The sequence below is a fragment of the Staurois parvus genome, unplaced genomic scaffold (assembly GCF_062004578.1).
Source record: "Staurois parvus isolate SC_StPar_1 unplaced genomic scaffold, SC_StPar_1.0 ptg000298l, whole genome shotgun sequence".
Classification (NCBI taxonomy): domain Eukaryota; kingdom Metazoa; phylum Chordata; class Amphibia; order Anura; family Ranidae; genus Staurois; species Staurois parvus.
Window position 1 is genome coordinate 50,764 of NW_028318094.1, and position 24,572 is coordinate 75,335.

Below are 24,572 nucleotides of genomic sequence, written 5' to 3' on the forward strand. Positions count from 1 at the left end.
TACCAATTTTGATTCCCAAACGAGAACTAGTCTTCCTGCAGGCTGCAGTCTCCAGATTTGTTTGGAGGGGAAAGCGCCCTAGGCTGAACAAATCTACCTTGTTTTCTTTGAAGAGGCATGGTGGTTTGGGACTCCCTAATCTTTTCGCATATTTTCAGGCGGCCCAAATAGCACAATTATCTTGTACTACGGCCAGGGGATATGTCCCCCAATGGGTTGGGATTGAGGCTCTTTCGTGCCGTCCATATGCTATTGGTACTCTCATGTGGCTTCCCAATAGATTGCGCCCTCCTATTTTGTGTCCTACTCTATCTTATTCATTGTCAGTGTGGGATAGATGGCGAGCTCGTAAACCTTTTTTCTCTCCGCATACTCCGTTGGCTCCGGTGTTTGGTAATCCTGAGTTTGTTCCGGGTTTGTCTTTCGCGGGGTTCCAATGGTGGATTAATAAGGGTTTGCTACGTATTGGTGATTATTTAGATGGGGTTCGCCCTCGGTCTCGTCAGTATTTTGTGAATTTTTGTGGGATGCCTCGTGGAGAGATATTTCGTTACCATCAACTTCGCTCTTTTATTGATAGCAAACTTAGACTACTCACAGAACCTTGTGCGCTTACTTCCCTCGAGGTCTCCTGTGGGGCGAGTGGGGTAATGCGGGGTCGCTTGTCCATTGTTTATGCTTTGTTGGTTGATCCTCTAACAAAATTGTCTTACATGACTTTATGGGAACGGGATTTAAATAGTTCATTGGATTTGGATACCTGGCGGACGGCGGCCCATGCCTTATCGAAGATTTCGATTAACACTGATCTTGTTGAATCTAATTACAAGACGCTACTTCGGTGGTATTTGGTCCCTGCTCGCCTAGCCATTATGTATCCTTCCGTTTCTTCTGCCTGTTTCCGACGCTGTGGTCAAGAGGGTACTATGTTCCATGTCTGGTGGAAATGCCCAGTCGTGAGTAGGTTCTGGATCCGCATATTTAATTTTCTTTACTCAGTGACAGGAATTAATATCCGTAGATCGCCGGAAGTAGCCTTGTTTAATATACTACCCTCTGATGTTCCCAAAAGATCGATTAAACTAATTGTATATATCTTATTGGCGGCTCGCATTACTATAGCTAGGAGTTGGAAGCAATCTTTGATCCCGCTGGATAGGGTGAAACAAAAACTGAACTGGATAATGGTTAATGATAAACTGACGAGTATCGTCTCTGATGATGTGTCCAGATTTGAGAGGACTTGGGATCCTTGGATTGCTTATATTACTGTGTCGTGAGTGTCTGGCAGCTGACCCCCCCCCCCCCCCCCTCCTTTCTCTATTTTTCCTCTTTTTTTCTCTTTTCCTACTATTTGTTAAACATTTTTATTTTTCTTTGTTATTTTTGGTCTATTTTGCTATAATTGTTGTTTATTGATCTTTGAAACTTGTATATTTTGATGGCTTTGACTTTTTTCATGTGCATTGTAATGCTATTATCTGCTAAATTTCTTTTTTTTTTTTTTTTTTTTTTTTTTTTTTTTACCTACCAGTATTATGTTTATGATTCTGAATCTGGTTCCATTTTGTTGGTGGGCCCTTTCCTTTTTTTTTTCTTTTCTTTTATTGTTAGCCATCTTGTTTTAATATGTTTATTTCTCAATAAAAATATTGAAATATAAAATAAACCTGTCAATAATAGGAAGTTTACTTATAGTGGTACGTGTGACATGCATGCATCTAGTAGTCCATGCATGTACTCTCAGCCTGTCACATAAAATCCCAATAAAATACATTTATGGTTTTGATTGTAACATGACAAAATGTGGAAAATTTCAAGGGGTATGAATACTTTTTCAAGGCACTGTATTGCCAAAAGTATTGAGACGCCTGTCTTTACACGTACATGAATGTTAGTGACATCCCAGTCTTAGTCTGTAGGGTTCAATATTGAGTTGGGCCACCCTTTGCAGCTATAATAGCTTCAACTCTTCTGGGAAGGCTGTCCACAAGGTTTAGGAGTGTACCTATGGGAATGCTTGACCATTCCTCCAGAAGCGCATTTGTGAGGTCAGGCACTGATATCGGACGAGAAGGCCTGGCTCACAGTCTCTGCTTTAATTCTTCCCAAAGATGTTCTATCTGGTTGAGGTCAGGACTCTGTGCAGGCCAGTCAAGTTCCTCCACTCCAAACTCGTTCATCCATGTCTTTATGGACCTTACTTTGTGCACTGGTGCGAAGTCATGTTGGAACAGGAAGAGGCTGTCAACAAACTGTTTCCACCAAGTTGGGAGCATGAAATTATCCAACATGTCTTGGTATGCTGACCCCTTAAGAGTTCTCTTCACTGGATCTAAGGGGCCAAGCCCAACCCCTGTAAAACAACCCCACACCTCAATCCCCCCTCCACCAAACTTTACACTTGGTACAATGTAGTAAGGCAAGTACTGTTCTCCTGGCAACCGCCAAACCCAGACACGTCCATTGGATTGTTAGACTGAGAAGCATGATTCTTCACTCCAGAGATGCAGCTACTTAGCCATGGAAACCCATTCCATGAAGCTCTCTTCACACTGTTGTTGTGCTAATCTGAAGGCCACACAAAGTTTGGAGGTCTTTAGCTATTGACTTTCCAGACAGTTGGCGACATCTGCGTACCGTGCCCTTCAGCATGCGCTGACCGCGCTCTGTCATTTTGTGTGGCCAACCACTTCGTGGCTGAGTTGCTGTTGTTCTTAGTTGCTTCCACTTTGTTATAATACCACTAATAGTTGACCGTGGAATATTTAGTAGCAAGGAAATTTCACTGATGGATTTATTGCACAGGTGGCAACCTCTCGCAGTACCACGCTTGAATTCACTCCTGAGAGTGACCCATTTTTTCATAAATGTTTGTAGAAGCAGTCTGCATGCCTAGGTGCTTGAATTCATACACCGGTGGCCATGGAGGTGATTGGAACACCTGAATCCAATTATTTGGAGGGATGTCCCAATACTTTTGGCAATATGGTGTAAGTTGTTATGCGCGTTAGTAACATGAGAATTGGATGTAATCATAACATAGGTATCACCGTATATTATGTTTACACAGGACTGACGTCAGTAAAGACAATATTAAACTATAAAACACTTACATTCTCTCTATTCCCAGCTCTACGAAAGCTAGATACAATATGAGCAGGTCTATTAAACAGACAAACATATAGCATCTCAAGAACTTGAAGGAGAACAGTTCTCACTCAAACAAGCTGGAGCAAAGAACTGATACTATAGAGAAGAACAGGGTTGGGTGGATAGCAAGCTGTGGCCTCTCCTTCAACTGCACCCTGTGGCCAGCATAAAAGCATTTGTAGGCAGTGAGAGAAGGTGCAAAGCTGGGCCTGGACTGCCTGCAGTAAATGTAAGAGGAATAGGGTGAGATAGAAAGTGGTGCAATGCTTGTCCCTGTATTTTATTTCCTATGAATTGCCATTGTTGCACATTTGCTGTCCATGCATTTGCCATTATCATCTCTTTGTTTCCTGTGCATTGCCACTATTGGCAGCTGTTGCCCATCTATTGTATGTGTAATGCCTTTATTGTCCGTCAGTTGAACACGTGCCGTGACCACGGACAGTGTATTGTCCATACTGTGTGTTGTCATGATTACAAGTGTGTTGCCCACATATTACCACAGTTGTGTACCACAGTATCCCTGTCTTCCTTTGTGCGTTCAAAACAGAAAAGTAGAGGGACCAGGAAAGTTTACTCTCTGGATTAGGTTATATTGCAGGGTCTGGTTATTGTATAAATTACACTCATAATCATACCCATTTTACTTGAAACCCTTATTCATGTCACTTCAAGGATCCATTAGTTTTTGCCTTGTTCCACCTGGATACCCAAGATCTTCTTACAGACACCTATAGTTCTCTTAAGCTGCATCTTCCTAACTTTATTGAACTAAAATGAACGCTTTAAAACCTCAGTATTTTTTTCCATTTTTACTGTGCCCCTATCACCAAAATTTTCCCTCAGTTCCTGCCCCCATAGACACAACAGTGGTAACTCACAACAGGTATCCCCATTGAAAGGTTTGCTTGCTATTCCTTTCCTAATGAGACATGTTCCTCTTCTGGTGACAATGGTCTCCGGGATAAGTAATGGAAATCTTTCCAACAGGGAAACTGCAATGAAAACCTGACCCTACCCCACTCTTTCAAAAAGTAGAAAAAATGTGCTGCATAAAGAAAAAGCATAAAGTTTAAAGTAAACAAAAACATGGTTCATGGTACAAGCTACAGCCAGATACAGAGGGAATGAAAGATCTGTAAAAATGTTCATATATGAGTATTACCCAAACATTATGCATTCAGGATTTAGAAGTTTACACATGTAAGTGGAGTTGTTCTTTAATTTCCTAAGTGGGATAGTGGAAGGTTGTTCTAGAAGATATAAGCATTACCCCCCTTGTTATGCCTCCTTGCAGTGTGTTGTGTCAGTGGTCATCTATATATTGGTGGAGCTTATAGCATAACATTTATATATGTAGTTCCTACACTGACCAGACCCTTCCCCTTTTACGGTACATCCCTATAGCCTTGTTATTCTACACTCAGGTCATCTAGGTTGTCTAAAAAAAAAAATTAGGCTTTCTGGAGCAGAATACTATAAATGAAATATAGGTAGCTTCTGAGCTATTGTTAGATCTCAAAATAATCATTCTTGGTATCAAGTTCACTTCACAAAGTCAAAATTCCTTTTTATATCACTCTAGGGTTTCAGCTCATGATATAAAGATGAATCATTTTTATTTAGTGGCCATTGTGAGTGTGGAAAGGAGTTGTTTCCCTGAAACCGGAAAACAGATAAGTTGTATTCCCCATGCATGTGAGGGGTTAAGTGAAGCTGGACATAAGATGAGTATCCAGTTTCCATTTGGCAGGGAAGTGGTGGAAATATTTGTGGAGGCGTTATTTTTATTCTCTTAGAAACTCTGGCCTGTGCATTAGACAGCATTTCAAAATATTAAAATATGCTGTTTAAACAAGCATTGAGAAAAGAAATTGTCTTTACTGTTAATATCAACCAATCAGGCTAGGCAAGAAACTGTACGTTTTATAAAATGAAGGTTCTTCTTTAAAACCCAACTCTGGGCTCTAGCCCGCCCCCTCCCCCCAACCAGTAGCCCTCCTCCACCCCTAGGGACCTCCCCAAGCAGTATTTTTTCTTTCTTTGTTATACTTACCCTTTCCAGATGTCTTCAGGCTGGCATTGCCTGAATTCTCTTCCTCTTTGCCACTTCACTGGTGCTGGGTGTTCCTCAGTGATATTTAAGATTCACAGAGAAGATAAAGTACAAGAGAAGCTCTTCGCTTTCAGACTTTCTGTCTCTCATTGAAACTCTTTATGTCTTTTGTGCCTAACATATGGTCCGAGGGTCTCAGCAGCCAAGCAAATGTTTTTCTTCCCAGTAAACAATGCCTCAGGTCTGTCCTGCTTTTCAGATTTCACTTTTAAAGGATGGGTTCAGCTTTGAGGAGTGGTGTCTGGAGTAAGACTGACTAGGCAGCATTGAGTTGCTAGGAGAAGGATCCATGTCCTTGGTATTGAGTTTTCCCTAGAACTGTGCAGAATGCACTAAAACACCCCCCCGATAATGTGAACAGGATCCTTTTTTTATTCCACCAAGTATGGCTACTGAAGTATGTCAGAGATTCCTGATGATGTTTACTGTTTGATTGCAATGTCATCATGTGGAAGATGTACTGACTACATTTTCAGTAAAGAAATTGGACTTAGCTTCTGCCTAGAAATGTGTTATTCAGAGAGGATAATACTTGAATATCTGAATGAAAGTGTGTAAAAATTTGTTTATTCTCTGTGTATTATGTGAATCTAATCACTTCACTGGGTATATGTAAGGGTTTCGAAGCACTTCATTTGTAAACCTGGTTGGGTTAGAGGTGGCTAATGGGAAGAGGACTACCCTCCTGGCAGTAAGTAGAGAACCCTTCAAATGGAACATGCATCAGATGTCCTGAGTGTTGTGTTTTATGGGTCCCAGGTGCATGGTGAGACTATCTGAGCCATAGCATGCATCCACAGTTAGAATACAAGGCCATGTGATGAGATTAACTAAGCGATTATATGGACGGGTCGGTGCTGAGGTTGACCAGGAAGATAGCGTTATGGGGTTTTGAACCTTCCCTCTGTTTATAAGGTGAGCAGACAGAATGGGCCTGCATGAGTTTTGGGGTGGTTTCCAGTACAGACAAGGTGGCCCCTGGATAGTTCAGTAATTACTGTAGGCCCCTAGCTGAACAACAACTACGAGAAACAGCAAGGTAGGTCTACTTGAATATTGAGTCGCTAATGGTGTTCTGCTCTCTAAAAGTATTACAGGTGCTGAATATTACATTCAAGCACTTGGTGACATCAAGGGCCACAACTGATGTCTCCTATGTCTAGTAAGTTGACTAGTACTTCCGTACACCCCTCTTACAGAACAGGAGGGAGGAGGATGAATAAATGGAAAAGGGATATGAATGCAAACAGACATTTTTTAGTGTGTTGAAAGTTGATGTTTACCAGGAGTGAATGACTTCCTCTCTTTGATTACATGCTGATCAGAGAGCCATGTTGCAGAGTCCTGTTTAGAACGAAATTATACCTTGATAACTTTGTCAGTTTATGATACTTGACAGCATCTGCATAGAAAGTTTACACCAATTTGAGTTGGATTAAAGAGGGTAGTTCACAAAAGAAAATATTGTTAACTTAAAGCAATTCTAAAGGTCCTTTTTTTTTTGGGAAAATAACAAACATGCTATACTTTACCTACTGTGTGCAGTGGTTTTACACAGAGCAGCCTGGATCCTCCTCTTCTCGGGTCCCCCGCAAGCTCTCCTGGCCCCTCGCTCCTGTCGGGTGCCCCTAGAGCAAGCAGCTTGGCCTCACCCTCTCTCTCTTCTCATTGGCTGACTGGCTGTGATTGACAGCAGCGGGAGCCAATGTTATGTCAGCCAATGAGGAGGCAGGGACCCAGGACAGTCGAGGCTGTTGTTCACATTGCTGGATCACGATAAGGCTCAGGTAAGTATTGAGGGGGCTGGGGGCACTACTGTACACAGTAGGTTTTTTTACCTTCATGTATAGAATGCATGAAGGTAAAAAAACTTGAGCCTTTACAACCACTTTAAGTAAACCTCTCATTAGAGAAACACAAAGGCTAGCATTACTTCCTTCAGAGTTTATGCTGACCCTAGTAGTTTTTGTGTGAGTGACCCAGAGCAATCATAAAGATCTACAAATTTAGAATAAAGACAGAAGTAACATCACCCCAAAGTGTCCAAACAGATATATAGGGATGATGTAGACAGTTGCTAAGAAGGTTGTCTGTACCCTGTCTTTGTCAAGTTCAGGGCAGATGGAGGGTTCCCCTGTGTCCACTGCGTATAACAGCTGCCCTCAACCCTTTATTAGAACTCTTGATAATTTTCAAGTCTTAGGGAACCCCTACTAAAAATTATTTTATCTACAGCTCATGTTGTAGATATGATAATAAATAAAAGAAAAAGGAAAGAACTGTACATGTGAGTATTTGGCACCTAAAAAAGGATACTTTGTACCATCCTACAGTTCTATACAACAAAATAATTTTCAGTAATAATCATGATATACAATTAATACTTACGGCCAGAAAAGTTCCCCTCACTCCCATATTGGTGGTCAGTGGAGAAGGGTTCACTTACACTGGTGGTTATTGGGGAAGAGCTCCTTTATACTGGAGGTCATTAGAAAGCATGACCCTCACATTAGTGCTCATTGTAGTGCCTTCTTACATTGATGGCCAGTTGGAAAACGTCCTTATTACTCTGGGGGTCAGGGGAGATGCTCCCCTTACAGACAATTGAAAAGATCATTGCTGTCAGTGGTTACTTCACTAAGAAAGAAAAGGAAGAAGTCCCACCGAGTACCAAGTGATTTTGGCCTCCGACTATACACAGCATCAAGTGGGAGATTCAGTTACCACTGAACACTGCTTGCACAGTTTTAGGTAGAATGACCCTTTAGCTACAAAGTGTGCGTAGGTGTGTTGTACCTTTGTATCTACCCAATTTCCTCTAACTCAAATGCTGTTAGTAAAATCAGTGTAAACTTTCTATGCTAATGCCATCAAGTATCAAGTATAAACAGCCATAGACAGTTAAGGTGGATGAAAACCCAGTCACTAAATTGTCATATGAGCATTAATGTGTGAATGTATTTTCAAAAGTATTTTAATTTTGTTTTCATTAAAATAATACCTGATGATCCTGCCATAAAAGTTCTTGTTCAGGTACTGTAATTCTTATTATAGAGTGAAAATATTTTTTCCCTATTTCCCACATGTGCCCCTGCCTTGCCCCTTACACATGAGCTTCCAATGGAGATTACAAGTTGCCGATTCAACACATATGGTCCACTGAAAACCCACCACAAGAAATACCATGCAGCCATTGCTGGTGTGTTCAAGTTGCAGTAGATCAGCAGCACTGAGATGCAACAAAGGATAAATTAAGCTGTAAACAAGCATTTTATTAAAGTAAAACTTAAGTGTTTACATCTACTATAGGCCCGCCAAGGTTGTAGTTGACAGGGTAATTTAACTGGCATGGACTCAGTTGCGTTCTCCAATCTTTGTAGCTTGGCAGGGTGTTTTCAACAGTGGAGGGAATTTTATTATCTTTAAAAAAGATTTGATTGTCTGAATGTTCCTTCACTGGGAGTGGAGATTAGATTTAAAGAGCTTTATAAAAAAGTTCACAGTGCCTTCTGGTTTCTTAAAACTGTGAACTCACCTTTATTATGGCTTTTTAGCATCCTCAGTTCATATTAGAATGTTATCCTTTGCTTTAAGTCTTCTCATTGTAATCCAAGGGATTACATTCAGGGGTCACAGAGCCCTTTAAATCCATGGTTTTGTACTAAATTTGACAGATTCATGGTGATCTTATAATAAATTTATTTTTAAATTTTCCTGCTGATCTTCTTTCACACCTAGGTCCAGACATGTTTATTATCTGCAGCTATAGCACATGACAACACTAAATTTTAAAATTGTTGGCAATCTTTCTTTTCAGAACAAAATGATTGTAAATTATGCCATGTTTACCAAAATTATATACTTCAAACCAAATTCAGAACATATGTTTTAGCCATTTGTGCATTCTGTGTTGAGAAATATTATTATGTTATACTGTGGCTCTGGACATTGCTTTGGAGAAATTTAATTTGTTGTTAAAAAGAAAGACTGAAGAAACTGCAATTAATTAACTTAAAATTTAGAATAATAGTATGTCGAGAAATATATGAAAATGCAATAAATAACTTAATACTACAGTGTTTTAATACGGGAATAAAATGGCATCTGATATAAAAGAACTATTGATAATATTCTCAGTTAAGTTTTCTAAAAACTACATATCTGATTTTAAGAAAAAGTTCACACAATAAGTCCAATATATTTGTGAGCTGCTAGTGTGAGCAAAGAATAATTTCAGCTATTCTGAAATTAGAATACTTTATTTTTATAATTACATTTTAATCTGGTAAATGAAAAACTGAATACATATTGTACATGTGAACTGCCTTACCTGCCAGAAGATTTGTAATTCTGTTCAGTTAGCGGTGTGATCTAGGCTCCCCTGCCACACAACATAGTTTGGTTGGTGACCTCAATTTTCTCTTCTGCAGTTAAGCAATACAGCTTGGTCATGAACCCGCTCTTAGCCTGCAGCCTGGGCAATAAAGGCGCAGTGACACACTGAGTTTATCAATGATCTCATTCTGCTTTTACCTACTGTTAGCAAATTGTCTACAGAAGTGGTCCCCAAATTGTGGCCTGTGGTCTGAACGTGGCCCTTTGCTTGCCTTTATCCGGCCCTTGGGGCACTATTCCTCCCACTGACACCAACAAGGAGGCACCATTCTTTCCACTGACACCAATAGTGGGGAACCATTACTCTCACTGATACCAACAATTGGGCATTTTTCATTCCATTGTCACCAATGAAGGGGCACTATTCCTCCCAATAATACCAATGATGGGCACTATTCCTCCCAATAATACCAATGATGGGGCACTATTCATCTCAATAATACCAATGATGGGGTACTATTCCTCCTTCTACTGACAACAGACACTATGTAATTGTTTTACTCCTACTGATGTTGGGGCATTTTCAACTTCCACTGGCCACTTCAGCCCCCCTAAAATTTGAAAGACAGTAAAGTGGCCCTTTGATTAGAAAATTTGAAGTCCCCTGGTCTAGAGGAATACAAGATGCTAGGATAAAATCAGATTTTGATTTTTAGACTAGCTATATTTAAAGAGATGGTCCATCTTTTCAGGTTTTGCTAGGTATTGGAGAGTTAAACCACCTGACAGCTCATCTCATTTCCAGAGGCTGCTGAGAGAAGTGTTTAGTTTTGTTGCAACCTGTAATAAGCAATTGTTACGTGACATGTATTAGCAATAATATTAGTCCTAAATGATCTTTAAATTCTTACTGCTGTGATTTGATGAGTAAACATTGAATTGAATCAAGGCTTCTGTTCTTCCACAGATTATGGAAGCCAAACACAGTTACAAGTGTGATGAGTTTGCACATCTCCTGTGCGATCCCTTTCCATGAGTGTCTACGCCAAATCCTGCTGCTCATTGCAAGCTGACGCATGCCTTGAATTGGTGAACTCTTACTCAGCCTTTTATTTGTGCCTGGGGCTGTGTCACCACTACTGCAAAACAGGAAAGGGATCAGGGAGAAGACAGGGAGACTTTTCTAAAACAGCAGTTGCTTGATAGATGTAGTATGGGTAGTATTCCGTTTTCTTCTGTTCTTCTGACTCTATATATGACAATTTGTTCAATTTACCTTTACTTTTTCTAAAGTCAAAACTTTTTTTAATTATAGTAGAGAATGGTTAAAACCCCTGCCAATATTTATTTGCTATCTGTGCTCATTCTAGAGAATTCCCTTCACTTCCAGGCCTGCAGACACAACAGGAGGTGAAAAGAAATCTCTCTAAAGTAAGGAAAGACTTCTTTCAGACAGCTGTCACTGAAGCAAGTGTCTGCATTGGAAAATTTTTGCCATTGGTCTTGTTAAGGTGACAACTTAATATTGGATTTTCCCTCACTTTCTGTCCCTGTTGTAGGCAGGAGTGGGGCCTGGTGGTGGGTACCCAAAGGGGAAGGAAAGATACACGGAGGTTTGAAATTTCAAGGAAGTGTATTTTCAAGAATGTTCCAACCACAATGTTACAGAGTCTCTGCAGCAGTATCAAACTGGCAGAGACACAGGTAACTATGCAGAACGATGTTCAGATGCCGGCAAGGGGGGCAACTTACAGACAGTGATGCAACAAGGCACTAGTAGAGGAAAGGCTCCACACAGCAGAACAAATCCTACTGTCCCTATTTTGTCCCTCCTCCTCTGGAACCTCTCCCTTAGCTAGGCACACTCTCCCTATCCATTCCATGTTCTTGTCCATAACCCAACCATATGCAAAATGCAGGCCAACTGCAACTGCAGGCCAACTGCAGGGAGCCAGTGCTTTTTATAAGCACTGCTCTCACAAAACATCGCCGCAGAGGTCATTGGGGGCACAGCATACTCAAGTATTCCCTCATGGTGGCCTCAGCCTTGCCTCATCCGTGAAAATGACATGAGAGTTTAGGTACCCCATATGTGTGAAGTAGAGTGATCCTGTTACAGGTGGCTAGTGTAGCCCGGAAGAACCCACCCCAGGGGTAGTTCTTGCATGTGACCCTCATGTGACCATCACGTGGCACCCAGTGAGTTAATGGGAAACATGAAGGAAGGTCCATCATCAGCTACCCCTTGCCTCACAGTCCTACACACTGCCTCACACTTAGCAGCAGTGTTTCCAGCCTGCTGTGCATGCTCCTTCAGTTAGATGTTGTTCTGATAGACTTGATAGGCCACCCAGCATCCAACAAAAGAAGGACGCACGAAAGGCTGACAGTGCTGCTGCTAATTGCAAAGCAGTGGCTTAGTTGTCAGGCTGCAACCGAAAGTGCCATTGCTGGCAAAATCTCTGGTATAAAAACCTTTGCAACAAATTGACAAAAAAAACATTTTGCTTATGAAAACTGTAAACAGAGAGATATGATGTGGAACACAGAAAAAAAATGTTATTGGGTTTACATACACTTTAATAGTATCAGAATCACAGACCTGAATAAAGTATGCAGATCAGTAAAGTTATTGCCAGTTGGAAGCTATGATAGTTAGGATAGTTAGGTCATTTCATGCTAACAAAGTGATCAGCACAGTTGCTTATTGGTTATCGCTTTTGCCTTGCAGTAATGAGTCCCATGGGTTACATCTTGGCCAGGACACTATCTGTATGGATTTTGCACAATCTCCCTGTGTTTTCATGGGTTTTCTCTGGTTTCTCCAATGCTCTAAAGATATGCTACCTTGTAAAAAAAAATGTCAAAGGCTTTAATCTATCAGAAATGGTGCCCAGAGAGCAAGCCCATAGAATCAAAGAGTCACAGAGTCAGCTATGGTCAAAAAAATATATACTGTACATATAGTTAGTATTACGCCTGTGCTTACTATCACTTTGTGCAAAGCAAGATTTTCTGCCTTATGAATAACTGAATATATTTTGCATGATCCAAAGTTTTAGTCATGGTTTCCTGTTAGGAGACAAATAAGATGGATTTACAGCAAGGAGGTGACCACACTTCCTTCATGCATAAATCAAGTTTCAAGCTTGCCTGAGACTACACATGTCATACTGACAGACTTATTCAGTAAATATTACTAACCCTGAAACAGTAATTGTTAAACGGATAATATACTATATTTTTAATAAGTATATATTCTGAGTTATTATTGCAGATTTTTACCTTGATATCATTTTTGATGTGCCTTCCATGTTTTAAATGTGTGCTCATCCATATTAAGTACTCTTTGAATGACAGAAACTGTGCTATTCCCTCTCCGGTTATTGAAGGGTTACAGCTGAAACTGGGTGAAAATAACTCTCACTAGCAAGGAAAAACAGACTCATATTTTGCATTCTTTTGGGACAGTTAAAAAGGAAATAGAGTAATCCAGCAGAGGTATCCCATGTGTATAATCAGAGCAATTTGCCATCTGTTTAAATATACACACTCACAAATAACTTCTTTCAAGTCCAGCAAATAAAGTGGTATATGTGTAACTGAATGTAAATATCTTGACCTGTACCAATTATCATTTACCAGGTCAAAGACCAGCACATGTTGAGTCGTGTTTTGACAGGACTGAATTGAATGACTATATCGGTAGCACTTCATCAACAGAAAAGAAGCAGGCACCTGGAATTATACTTTACAAAATAGTGAAAAATAAGAATAGGAATAGTGAACATGTTTTCATTTAATTGAAGGATGAAAGATTAATGTCCATTCACAGTATGATGGTACAGGTAGAAGAGATACATAGGTAGATGATGGAAATTTGTACAAATTGAGATAGATAGATAGATAGATAGATAGATAGATAGATAGATAGATAGATTGATTGATTGACCTTTCTACCTATGTATCTATCTTAACTAAATAAAAATATAATCTGTCTATCTATTGCACAAAGAAATTATATAGGTCAGGGTTTTTCGACAAAGATTCAGTGAAACTCTGGGGTTCCTCCAGTGGTTGCTAGTGGTTCATTCCTTGAGCAATGAAAAGTTTTTAACTCCCAGTAAGCATTGATATTAATTATCTTTTTAACCTTTACATTAGAGGTGGGGGGTGGTCAATAATGTAAAGGTGTTTTTCCCCCATTGACCCTTAATAACGGGTCCTTTCCCCATTGGCCACCAGTGTATGTGACCACTACACTGACTACCAATATAAGAAGGCATTTTCCACTGAAATATTTTCTTCTTATAGAGCAGGGGAGTGTAAAAAACTGCTCTGGGTTTTATATATGCTAGATACACTACATTCTTTATTCTTTTATGTATTATTACATTTACAACTTACTGACCATGCAACTAGAGATGTACTAAGTTACCAGGGGTTCCCTGAGGCATGAAAATTATTTCAAGGGTTCCTCTGTGTTAAAAAAAGTAAAGTTAAGAAAGGATGATTTAAATAGGATAGATTTGTAGGTAGGTAGATGAGATAGATAGATAGATAGATAGATAGATAGATAGATAGATAGATAGATAGATAGATAGGGCTCCTCATTAAATTAGCACCTTGAAGGTACCTGTAATGTTCAGCTGTGTTCAGGAACTCTAAAATCCCAAGGAGCTCTATTATGCAAATTCTAATTTTTGTTTCTAAACTTAACAGCTTGCCTTCGCCCTCCCACAACTTCCTCCCTTCATTATTGGTCATTTAGGACATCCATCCTAGTGTTTATTAAGTGGGTCAGTTTTTGACTTTGAGGGGCAAATTTGGAAATTTGAAGGTTTTAGGTATCAGAAAGATGGCTGAAGGTATGTGCAGGGACCTCTGCGTGCATGCAGCATGTTCCTGTTGCTTGTTTAATGCATTTTACTAATGTAGATGACAGGTTTACAGTAACAATAGCGCACATTAAAACACTCATAGCACAGCTGTGTCAGACTTTCTAATGCATAGGAGGAATATTTACAGTAATATTAATTTAGCAGAAAGCTAATTTTTGGTTAAACTGGTTGAGTGAAAGTTACAGAAAGCCAGTCCACATTTTCCGAGCGTATGTGGGGAATATAATCCTGTTCTTACTGATGAAGAAATGACTTCACTGTATGTTGAACAGGAGCCATATAATCAGTCTTTATGCTGAAAGAGACTTTTATCCTGCATAGGTCTCCGGTACTGCCAGTCTAAAGTTAAGAACCTGATCTGGCGGGATGTGTCTGGGTAAAGTGAAGCCAGATGGCAAAGTTTTGAATACAACACTGAAGCCCATTACGTCATTTTCTTCTCTTTGATGAATTTGCTCTGTAAAGGATAAAAGATTTGCTGCCTAATGCAACACAATGGCCCAAAAATCGTGCATGCATATTGTAGAATGTATGGCACCACAGGCTACCAATGCACATAGTGTGCCTTACTGCAGCACGATAGTGTGAATTGTCCCTTAAGGGCAGAGCTTTAAAAAAAAACAGTGTGAGGGTCCACCCAATCCATACCAGGCCCTTTGGATTCCCTGTTGACAGCAAATTGTAAACAAAAGAGATACCATAAGAATAAACAGCATGGGGGACCTCCCCAATCCTTACCAGACCCTATGACGTCATAGGGTGGTGTCTGCGAGGGACGGCATGTGTTGTCATAGGGGGCAGCGGCACCTGGTGATATCACAGGGTGACCCTATCCTCTATGATGTCATTTCTTGAGGTCTCCAAGGGACATCATAGGGGATGGATCATCTAGTCCCTTTGTTTGCTTAGCAGCGGGGGGAAGATGTGCAGTCATTTAGCAAGGGCCCCTTCCCCTTTCCTGGTCTGCTGGGCTACATGCTTGAATAAGGGTCTGGTATGGATTTTGAACATTAAAGTTTAGTTTGACATGATTTTCATAGCTAATTTAATAGGCGCCAGAGAACAGGTTTACCATTTGATACATAAACATTTCTTAAAAGTAAATTATACTAAAATTATACTTAGTAATATTTTTGCAATCATATTTTTATCTTTATAAAATATAAACCTTAGATTTATTATAGTAATGTTGTTAGAATACAATTTGTAATCATTAGAATATGAACTCAACCTATAGTTACGACAACCATGCAACCACAACTGCTGTAGGACTGCATACATTTTAGAGGCAGTGTTAAAGGGGCAATTCCCCCAAAGAGATAGTTTAATTGTAGATGGAGTCTGGTATAAGGAGTCAACCTCTGGTTTCTTATACTATGGATTTGATTTACAAAAACTGGAATGCAACATCTGGTGCAGCTATGCATAGTAGCCAATCAGCTTCTAACTTCAACTTATTAAATTAAACTTTGACAAAAAAAACCTGGAAGCTGATTGGTTTCTACCAGATTTTGCAATCTCCAGTTTTATTAAATCAACCTCTATGTCTTGGATATTCCAACATTGAGATCTCCCAACCAAAACACTATTTCTGTCCTGGGAGTTTGGGGTTCTTTGCCCATCTGTGCACACTCCATCACCTACTGTTGCATTATCCATATAATCCATAACTAGATGAGATATTCAAAAGAAACAGTGGTACCCCCTCATAACAGCCTTAGTAGGTACACAGTCTTAAATGCGAAGATCTCACAAACTATAAAGCCAAAAAATATAAGAACCTGTCCTGCTCACTTTCAGACACCATAATGTCTTTAGCTAGAAATCCCTTGTCTGTGTGACACTCTAAACCTAGCTTCAAATTTTTAGGGTTTGACATCTTAAGACAAGCCTAAGCCTTGCAAATGCCGTCCTGTCCAATTAATGTATCTCAATTGCCAGTGAAGGCTTTCTCATTTGATAGGGGGTTAGCTTTTGATGAAGCTTAGTCCTGAAGCCACAAATGTCAAGCCTCTATTACCCAAGTGACGCTAGTATCAGAAAAGCTATTCTGGCCAACAAAGGTAGTAATTGGTATCCTGTGGTGCTCTTTAAGTTATTAAATGGGTCGAATGGTGTGCTTTAACGTAAATACAAGAGTTTAGTATGTTGTGTCTCATGCCTCAGTTGAGTACTAGTTTTAAACAAACAGACTACTTTATATTGATTCAGCCCATAAAATACCTTTTTGTGCAAGTTACAGGATACACTTACATTTGTTTCCTATTTGATCTCCTAATATAGTATAATATATAATAGTAAATATTTCCCAGTTGCTTATAGCAACAAATCTGATGACTTTTTTGTATTTTTGTGTCATTTTAGGAGAAAGGAAAGAAAGCTGTGAAAATTCAAGAGGAATACGCCAAGAGAACCATCATCATTGAACCCACAGGAACCTCTGTACATTAGGGACAATTCCTGCATGTACTGTACACGGTGCTGTTTTTTGTTCCCTGTTTCTTTTGGAGAAGTGCCTATTAGATCACACTCCATCTGCCTTCCCTGCAGAAAGAAAAACATTGGATTCTATTATAGGTTGCTATCAGTGATATTATAAAAGTGCAGAACTTATTCTTTTTCTACGGAAAATATGAAGTAACCTGTCAGGTGGCAAACAAAGGTATTAAAAAAACTTCATTTAATAGGGATGTTTTTGATCATACAAAGAATATCATAGAACACAGCAGTTGTAGTTTGAGGGAAAGTTATATTCTCAGTTTTCTTATTAAACCTTCTAGAGGATGACAAGTTATTAGTTTCAAATTTATCAGCTGTTGTTGTAAGTGACGGTCGGTTCTTACAAAGAAGCCATGATGTTGAAGTCCAGAACAGTTCCACAGAATGGATCTTTAGTGGGACATGGACCATCTTGTGGTTTTGTTGATCAGAACATAGATGTGGAACATGGAACCTGGAATGCCACGCCAGATGACTGCGTGAGGGAAGAAAATACCAGCACTGATAAGGCAAAGGAGAGTGACGGTGATGAAATCATAGAGATAAGAACAGCCCATTGGGCTGTAGTTGAAGAAGAACCTGAGCAGTCGACAAATGGTTTCACCGAAACAGGAGATAAGATGGTGGATGGAGGAACCAGAGTGACTGAAGCTACTTTAAGGATCGATCCCATTCCTACCAAGACTGAAAACAACCTTGAGTGGAAAATTGTGCCAAGTACCACGGTGGTGTCTACTGTTCAGCATTCAAGAAAGATACGTAAGTCATTGCTACATGCATGCAACCTTTACATTATATATAAAAAGAAGGTTTCCTGTTATTTGACTGATGTGTTCTGGAGTTATATAGCTTTGGAAATAGATGATTTCAAGAAGCCATAGATTGACCAAAATATAAGGCTTAAAAAAAGAAAAGTTCTAGTTAATATAGTGAAATGTTACTTCACCTAACATTTAATCCCTCTCAGTGGGTGAAGTTAAGAGGAAAGAGATCGACATTGGTAATTTTCATTCCTTTCCGTGCACCAGCTCTGCAGGTCCACTACTTTGAAGTACCGAATAAGCAATTTCAGATGTTTCTTCCTTAGCTCTCTCTCAGCCTGAGAATGTCAGGCATGTAGACGTTTAATGGAAAGAATTGTCATCCAGGTAAAGGAAGCTGCAGGAAGACTGCAACGACTGCTACTTTAAGTTGAAATATAGGAGTGCCAAACATGAAAGGTCTGAAAACTGGATACATAGAGTTTTAGTTGATTTGTTTATCCAAACCTTCAAAAAAAAAACCACATGGCAACCTGTTTTGACAATTTAAGTAAATAAAAGCTCTAAAAATCTATACATCCTGTCTGCATCCTTTTATGTTTGATACTCCTACAGTTCGACCTATTCAGAACTACAAAGGCCTTCCACCAGGGAGGCCAGCCTTTCCGTGTGTGCATTCTTGATCATAGCAGAGTGGAGGTCTGGGATAAGTGCACCAGCAGAACATAAACCTCCAGAACCCCACCCGTTCCCAAACACACACCACGCATACACAAACACACACTCACGCACCTTTCTAAACAAACTAAAATGTATGTATAGTCATGTGTATGTATAGTTCATGTTGAGGTAGATTCACCCTTCATATTTCTCCTGGTGATTGTAACTGAATTATAAAAATGGTGAGAAATCCAAGAACAAGAGCTTTTCCAGTAGGGACACCTGCTCTGGTAATGTCAAAAAAAGAATTCCTGTTACTTTGTAAAGACTTCTTCTTACTTCCTGTTGCATCTCAGCAAACATTCCCATTGGGTCACACACATCAAAATGAATAAAACCTATAGGCGGTTAACCCCTCCCTACTCTTTGCAGAACAAAAACATTACATTATATAGTTATAAAAACAATTTTCATTGACCAAGGACACCAGAAGATGGTTGCATGTGCAGACACTCTGGTGTCTTCATTGGCCAACACATCCTTGAGCACAAACCATTGCACCAGGAAGATATTCTTGTTTTTGTCTATGGGGAGTGTTGGAGAAAACAGACACCAATAATGCTGGATTAGAGGAGGGGAAAAATGAGTGAGTCTTGGCTAGCTTTAGCTGCAGGTGCCTGCAAATAAATTGTTGCCCAATCTGTCTGGAAACAATCAGATAATATTGTTATTTAATTTCATTGGGCACCTTACGCGGTCAAAATATCAGACCTCAGACCAGCCTTCCACCCACCTTCTCAAATGCTACAGCCTGTTCAGGACTGGTCACCACTTCACCATCCCAGGAGCTGTGAGTTTTTTTCCAAGTCCATGTTTTTGCGTGGCCCCTTAGCCAGTCATCTAGACATTGTACTAATTGGAGAACTTACAAAACCTGTCCCACTTACTACTTCTCCCAATTCCCTCCCCTCTCCATAGAAGTTACTTGTAAGGTCAGCTAAGCACTTTGTGACACTTTTACGATAGTGGTGATAGAGGTCAGATTGTGCATGCATAATCAAATGTCCTCTAAAGGACCGGTGCCAGTGCCGGTGGTTATGCTGAGGGACCGCACCTGTTTCCATCCCCGCAGACACGCACAATGAAAAATGCTATCCTGCTCAGGAGATGCATGGGAGGACCATTAATCTTAATGGCACCACCACGCACTGGAAAGTGCAGCGTGGTTTCTTGCACTTGGAACAGTACTGCACTATGCAGTTTCCCTGTGGCTGCGTTTTCTGAATAGGTGCAGGGACCTTTTCCCTGTGTCATCAGTGGATACAGCAACCTATTCAAATGAATGGGCTGCTGTGCCCTAGCCAACGTGGCTGTGGGAAAAACTGCATAGATGTGAACCAAGCCTACTGTGTTTCTCTGTCTTGTTTTCCAGAAAGGAAGCCTGTTTTCTGGATACTTGGGAGTTAATAAGGCTCTGATTAGTCAAGTAGCATGGTTTCCTAATGATATGTAAACATCTTTTACCAGAAATAGTATAATGATTCTCTATGTGTTGCCACAGTGTTTACATGATAGAAACCTCATCAGCTCCCTGTTTTACTAATTGCTCTTTTGGGAACAGAGATCTAATCATCAAACATAATGAGAAAACAGAATTATGTTGGCTGTATATAACCGATTTGCACAGATAGTGATTTTTTTTTTTGTTCAGATGGTTTATACATATTTATTTTATATCATCTTTTTATTTACATTTTTCATAGATGATATGTTCTTTTTAGCAAGGAGGGTTGCCCATCTTAAGTACGAAACCAATTCTTGAAAATATTCTACTGTCATTTGTTTTGAAAGCCCAATGAAAACATCCCTTTTTGTCCCTGTAGTGCATTAACAGTAAGACTCCATGGCTTAAAAATCGCTGCTTCTACAGGAGTTTTGTGTTTTGCCTGTAGAAGCAGCTCAATGTTATCCTATGTGTCCATGCACTTTAGGATGTTTAGAGGCATATTTTAAGCTCAGCATTTAGAGGCAGAAAAAAAAACATTTTTTGATTGGAGTTTTATGGCAAAAAAACCTGCTAAACACTAAAGATGTATACAAAAATGCTCTATATGAGTGTTTTTTTTATCCTGCCAAGGGAGCTGGCGTTTTTTAAGCCCAGTGTGAATGGAGCCTAATATTTTTTATACCTCTCCACCCCTCACCTCACCCCCACTATCTCCGCCCGCATCACTCACCTCCTAAATGACATCCCAGACTGGATGTCGCTACACTTCCTCAAGCTCAACCTCTCCAAAACCGAGCTTCTCGTCTTTCCCCCTGCCAACACCCCCCCCCCATCCTATCCATCATCACCAACAACTCCACTATCACTTCCGCCCCGCAAGCCAAAGTCCTTGGCGTCATTCTTGATGGGAACCTCTCCCTCCAACCGCATGTCAAATCACTCACAAACACATGCAGGCTCCATCTTCGCAACATTGCCAAGATACGCTCCTTCCTCACCCCAGACACCACCAAACTTCTAGTACACTCCCTCATCATCTCACGCCTTGACTACTGCAACTCCCTCCTCACTGGCCTACCCAAGTGCAGGCTCTCCCCGCTCCAGACCATCCACAACTCAGCTGCCAGACTCATCCACCTCACCACCCGCTCCACCTCTGCCACCCCCCTCTGCCTCTCCCTCCACTGGCTCCCGATTGCCCAACGCATCAAATTTAAACTCCTAACCCTGACCTACAAAGCCGTTCACAACACTGCCCCTGACTACCTCACCAACCTTATCACCAAGTACCACCCTACCCGTACCCTTCGCTCCTCACAGGACCTCCTTCTATCCTGCTCCCTGGTCTCCTCCTCCCATGCACGACTGCAGGACTTCTCCAGGTCCTCCCCCATCCTCTGGAACTCACTGCCCCAATCCATCAGACTGTCGCCTTCCCTATTCACATTCAGGCGCTCCCTCAAAACCCATCTCTTCAGGGAAGCCTACCCCACCCTCACCTAACGGCCATCCTCCCTCATTCCTCCCACCACTTCATCCCCCTCAGCCACTTCCTACTGTACCTTTTACCCCCTCCCTCCTAGATTGTAAGCTCGTAAGAGTAGGGCCCTCTTACCCCTCGTACATTGTTTGTTGTTGTTGTACTGTGCCATGTATTGTCCCCCCTATTGTACAGCGCTGAGCAAACCCTTTGGCGCTATATAAACTCGTAGTAATAATAATAATAATAATACAAGAGGGTTAGGAGGGCCCTGCTCCTTGGAGCTTACAATCTAAGAGGGAGGGGCTAGTGGTACAAAAGGTAATAACTGTGGGGATGGACTGGTAGGAGGAATTGAAGATTCCATTATTAAGACAGGATAGGCTTCACTGAAGAGATAGGTTTTCAGAGATTGCCTAAAAGTGAGTAGAGTCAGTGATAGTCTGATAAATTGGGGTAGAGAGTTCCAGAGGATGGGGGAGGCTCTGGAGAGGTCCTGGAGACGAGCATGGGAGGAGGGGACAAGGGAGCTAGAGAGTAGGAGGTCGTGCGAGGAGATTTCATTTATGTATAGCATTGCATGACCGTGCAATTGTCAGGTAAAGTAACGCAGCACCATATCGCAAAAGGTCAAGTGGCTAGACTACCTGATGTGCATAGATGCATAGGATAACATTTGTTGTTTCTACAGGCAAAAAGCTAAACTCATCTAGGAGCAGCGTTTGTTTTTTTAATCCAGTGTGCATGGAGCCTAATGATTGGTAAACTGCAATATATTATATTTTTGGTTTAGGTTTATTACCACTTTAACGTTTCACTTTGTGAAAATCCCCACATGTGTCTATGTCCCTGAATTCTGTGACACACATTCACTTACTAGCCCTGTGAGTAGGCACTGCTGTGGCACACATTTCACAGAGCCTGCCTTCTGAACCACAGAGGCGCTGAGAAGAGGAGTTTCAGGAGGCAGAGTCAATACAGGAATTACTGTTTGCAGGCAGCAAGGTACCATGGGATATGTAGTCCTTGAAAATAGAGAAGCTGCAAAGCATGCAGGGAGTCCAGGAAGTTGTGGAAAGAGGTGACCAGCAGACAGGCAGCACTTACAACATGAAAGGAGATTTTTCAAGTATGTTTGTATTGGATTATCAAAAATAACTATTGTGTGTATTGCTATTACAATGCTGATGTTATAAAATAAAAATGTATGCTGTCACAATGGGACTCCTTTAAATTTGAACCATTTTTCACAAACTCACAAAGTTTGTCATTGCACCCACAGTTTTCACAGCAAACAGAGGGAGATTCCTGCGATGGTACAATTAATAAGCAGCATACTTTTCTTTGTTAGAACAGTATTTTACGTCACACATGTATAATGTGCATTAGGCATATGTTCCAGTGGCAGTATTTGTAGAACAAGAGCAGCATAAATCAAGAAGTATTTGCAGTTTAACGAGAACTCCTTTGTACAACTCCCGGAGAAAATGTGTCATTTGTATGGTGTGCACAGTGGCCACAGCAGATAAAGGACATTTGGGTGGGTTGATTATAAGGAAAGCAATCCCACATTCTTTACTGTCCGCAAAAAAAGAAAATCAACCTTTTATTTTAGGTAACGCTTTATTTTTCCTTAAGCTGAAATCCAGTCAAACAGCTAAATGCAAAGATAAAATAAACTGGAAGCTGCTTTACCCGACAAATGATTTGTGTTATTCTCCATACAGTCCTGAAATTTACACGGCTCAGGTTAAAACAGAAATGAAAACCATTTGTGTATACATATAAAAAAAATCCAAATACATTTTTCCCCATTTTTTATAAGCAGGGCTTTTTTTTAGGGGAAATGTGGGGGGACGCAGTCCCGGCACCTCCAGCACTGAATGTATGTAATGGCAAGGGATGCTGGGGTGTGCTGGAGGGTCTATTGATGCTGGCTGCTGGGGATCTATTGTTGCGGAGGGGGTTCAAATATGCTGGGGTGTCTATTGGTGCTGGTGGTGGATCTATCATTGTGAAGGGTTCTGTTGTGCTGGGGAGGTCTATTAATGTTGGTGTGGGATCTATTGTTGTGGGGGGTTTCTGTTGTGCTGGGGAGGTCTGTTAATGGTGGTGGGAGATCTATTGTTGCTGGGGGATTAATTGTTGATGGGATGGATTTTCTGTTGAGAGAGGAGTCTATTATTGCTGATTGCTGGAGGGTCTATTGATGTTGGCTGAGGGGAGAGCTGTTGTTGCTGGGGGGGGGGTCTATTGTTGCTAGAGGGGGTCTATTGTTGCTGGAGGGGGATATATTGTTGCTGGAGGGGGGGTCTATTGTTGGGAACAGCAAGGGATCTATTTTACGGCTTTATTTATTTATTTTAGGTACTTGTATAGCGCTTTCAATTTACGCAACACTTTACATATATATTGTACATTCACATCAGTCCCTAACCCTCAAGAGTGTATGAATGAATCTAAAGTCCCTAACTTACATTAACTTGCTTTTCTTGTTATCATTAACAATTTCCATACAAATTACTTAGCACCACAAAATGATACTTGGTTTTGTATTCTCTAAAAGAGCGGTACTGGGAGTGGGTAGAACCAAGTAACAGTGCTTGAAGGTGGGTAGGGGGCGGAGACAAGGGGTGACTTAGAAAGGGGAAGTTCCTGCACCTATCGTTTGAGAAAAAAGTCCTGTTTATAAGTGATCCCATACTCTCTGTTCTTATTTGAATAAGGAGCTCAGAGAGCTAGGGGAGGAGAAACAGTTGTTCACCGGTCTTCCCAGTGAATGGCTGTGCTGGGAGCATATGTTTGATCATTGGAGTCGAGCAGGCTGAGTTCCCAGCACAGCCGAAGACTAACCACTCTGGGCTCTCGTGCCTACTTTGGTCAGTTTTTAATAGGAAAGCAGAGGGACTGGTAGTGTTTGTCTATTGTTGTCACATACTTTTTCTTGTCACTGTACAGCTGTAGAAACAGGAGTAGCACCGCAATATTTCACGAGAAATCCAACTAAAGGATTTTTTTTAACCGCTTCCCCGCCGCCCTATAGCAGATATACTGCTACAGGGCGGCAGGGGTGCGCAAAATAATGTGATTTCGCATTTCCGGGTAGGGGGCACATGCGCTCCCAACCCGCGCTGCCAGTCACGGCTGTTAGTCACTGGGT

At 40.8% G+C, this 24,572-nt stretch overlaps 1 protein-coding gene across 1 annotated transcript in view; it reads left to right on the plus strand.

Moving 5' to 3' along the window:
• Positions 1 to 24,572, plus strand: part of SYNPO (synaptopodin) — a 152,722-nt gene that overhangs the window by 30,391 nt on the left and 97,759 nt on the right. The window contains exon 2 of the mRNA XM_089682777.1: positions 16,870 to 17,763. Within this exon, the coding sequence (XP_089538903.1) occupies positions 17,358 to 17,763 (406 nt within the window). The 5' untranslated portion in view covers positions 16,870 to 17,357. The remainder of the gene's footprint in view (positions 1 to 16,869; positions 17,764 to 24,572) is intronic.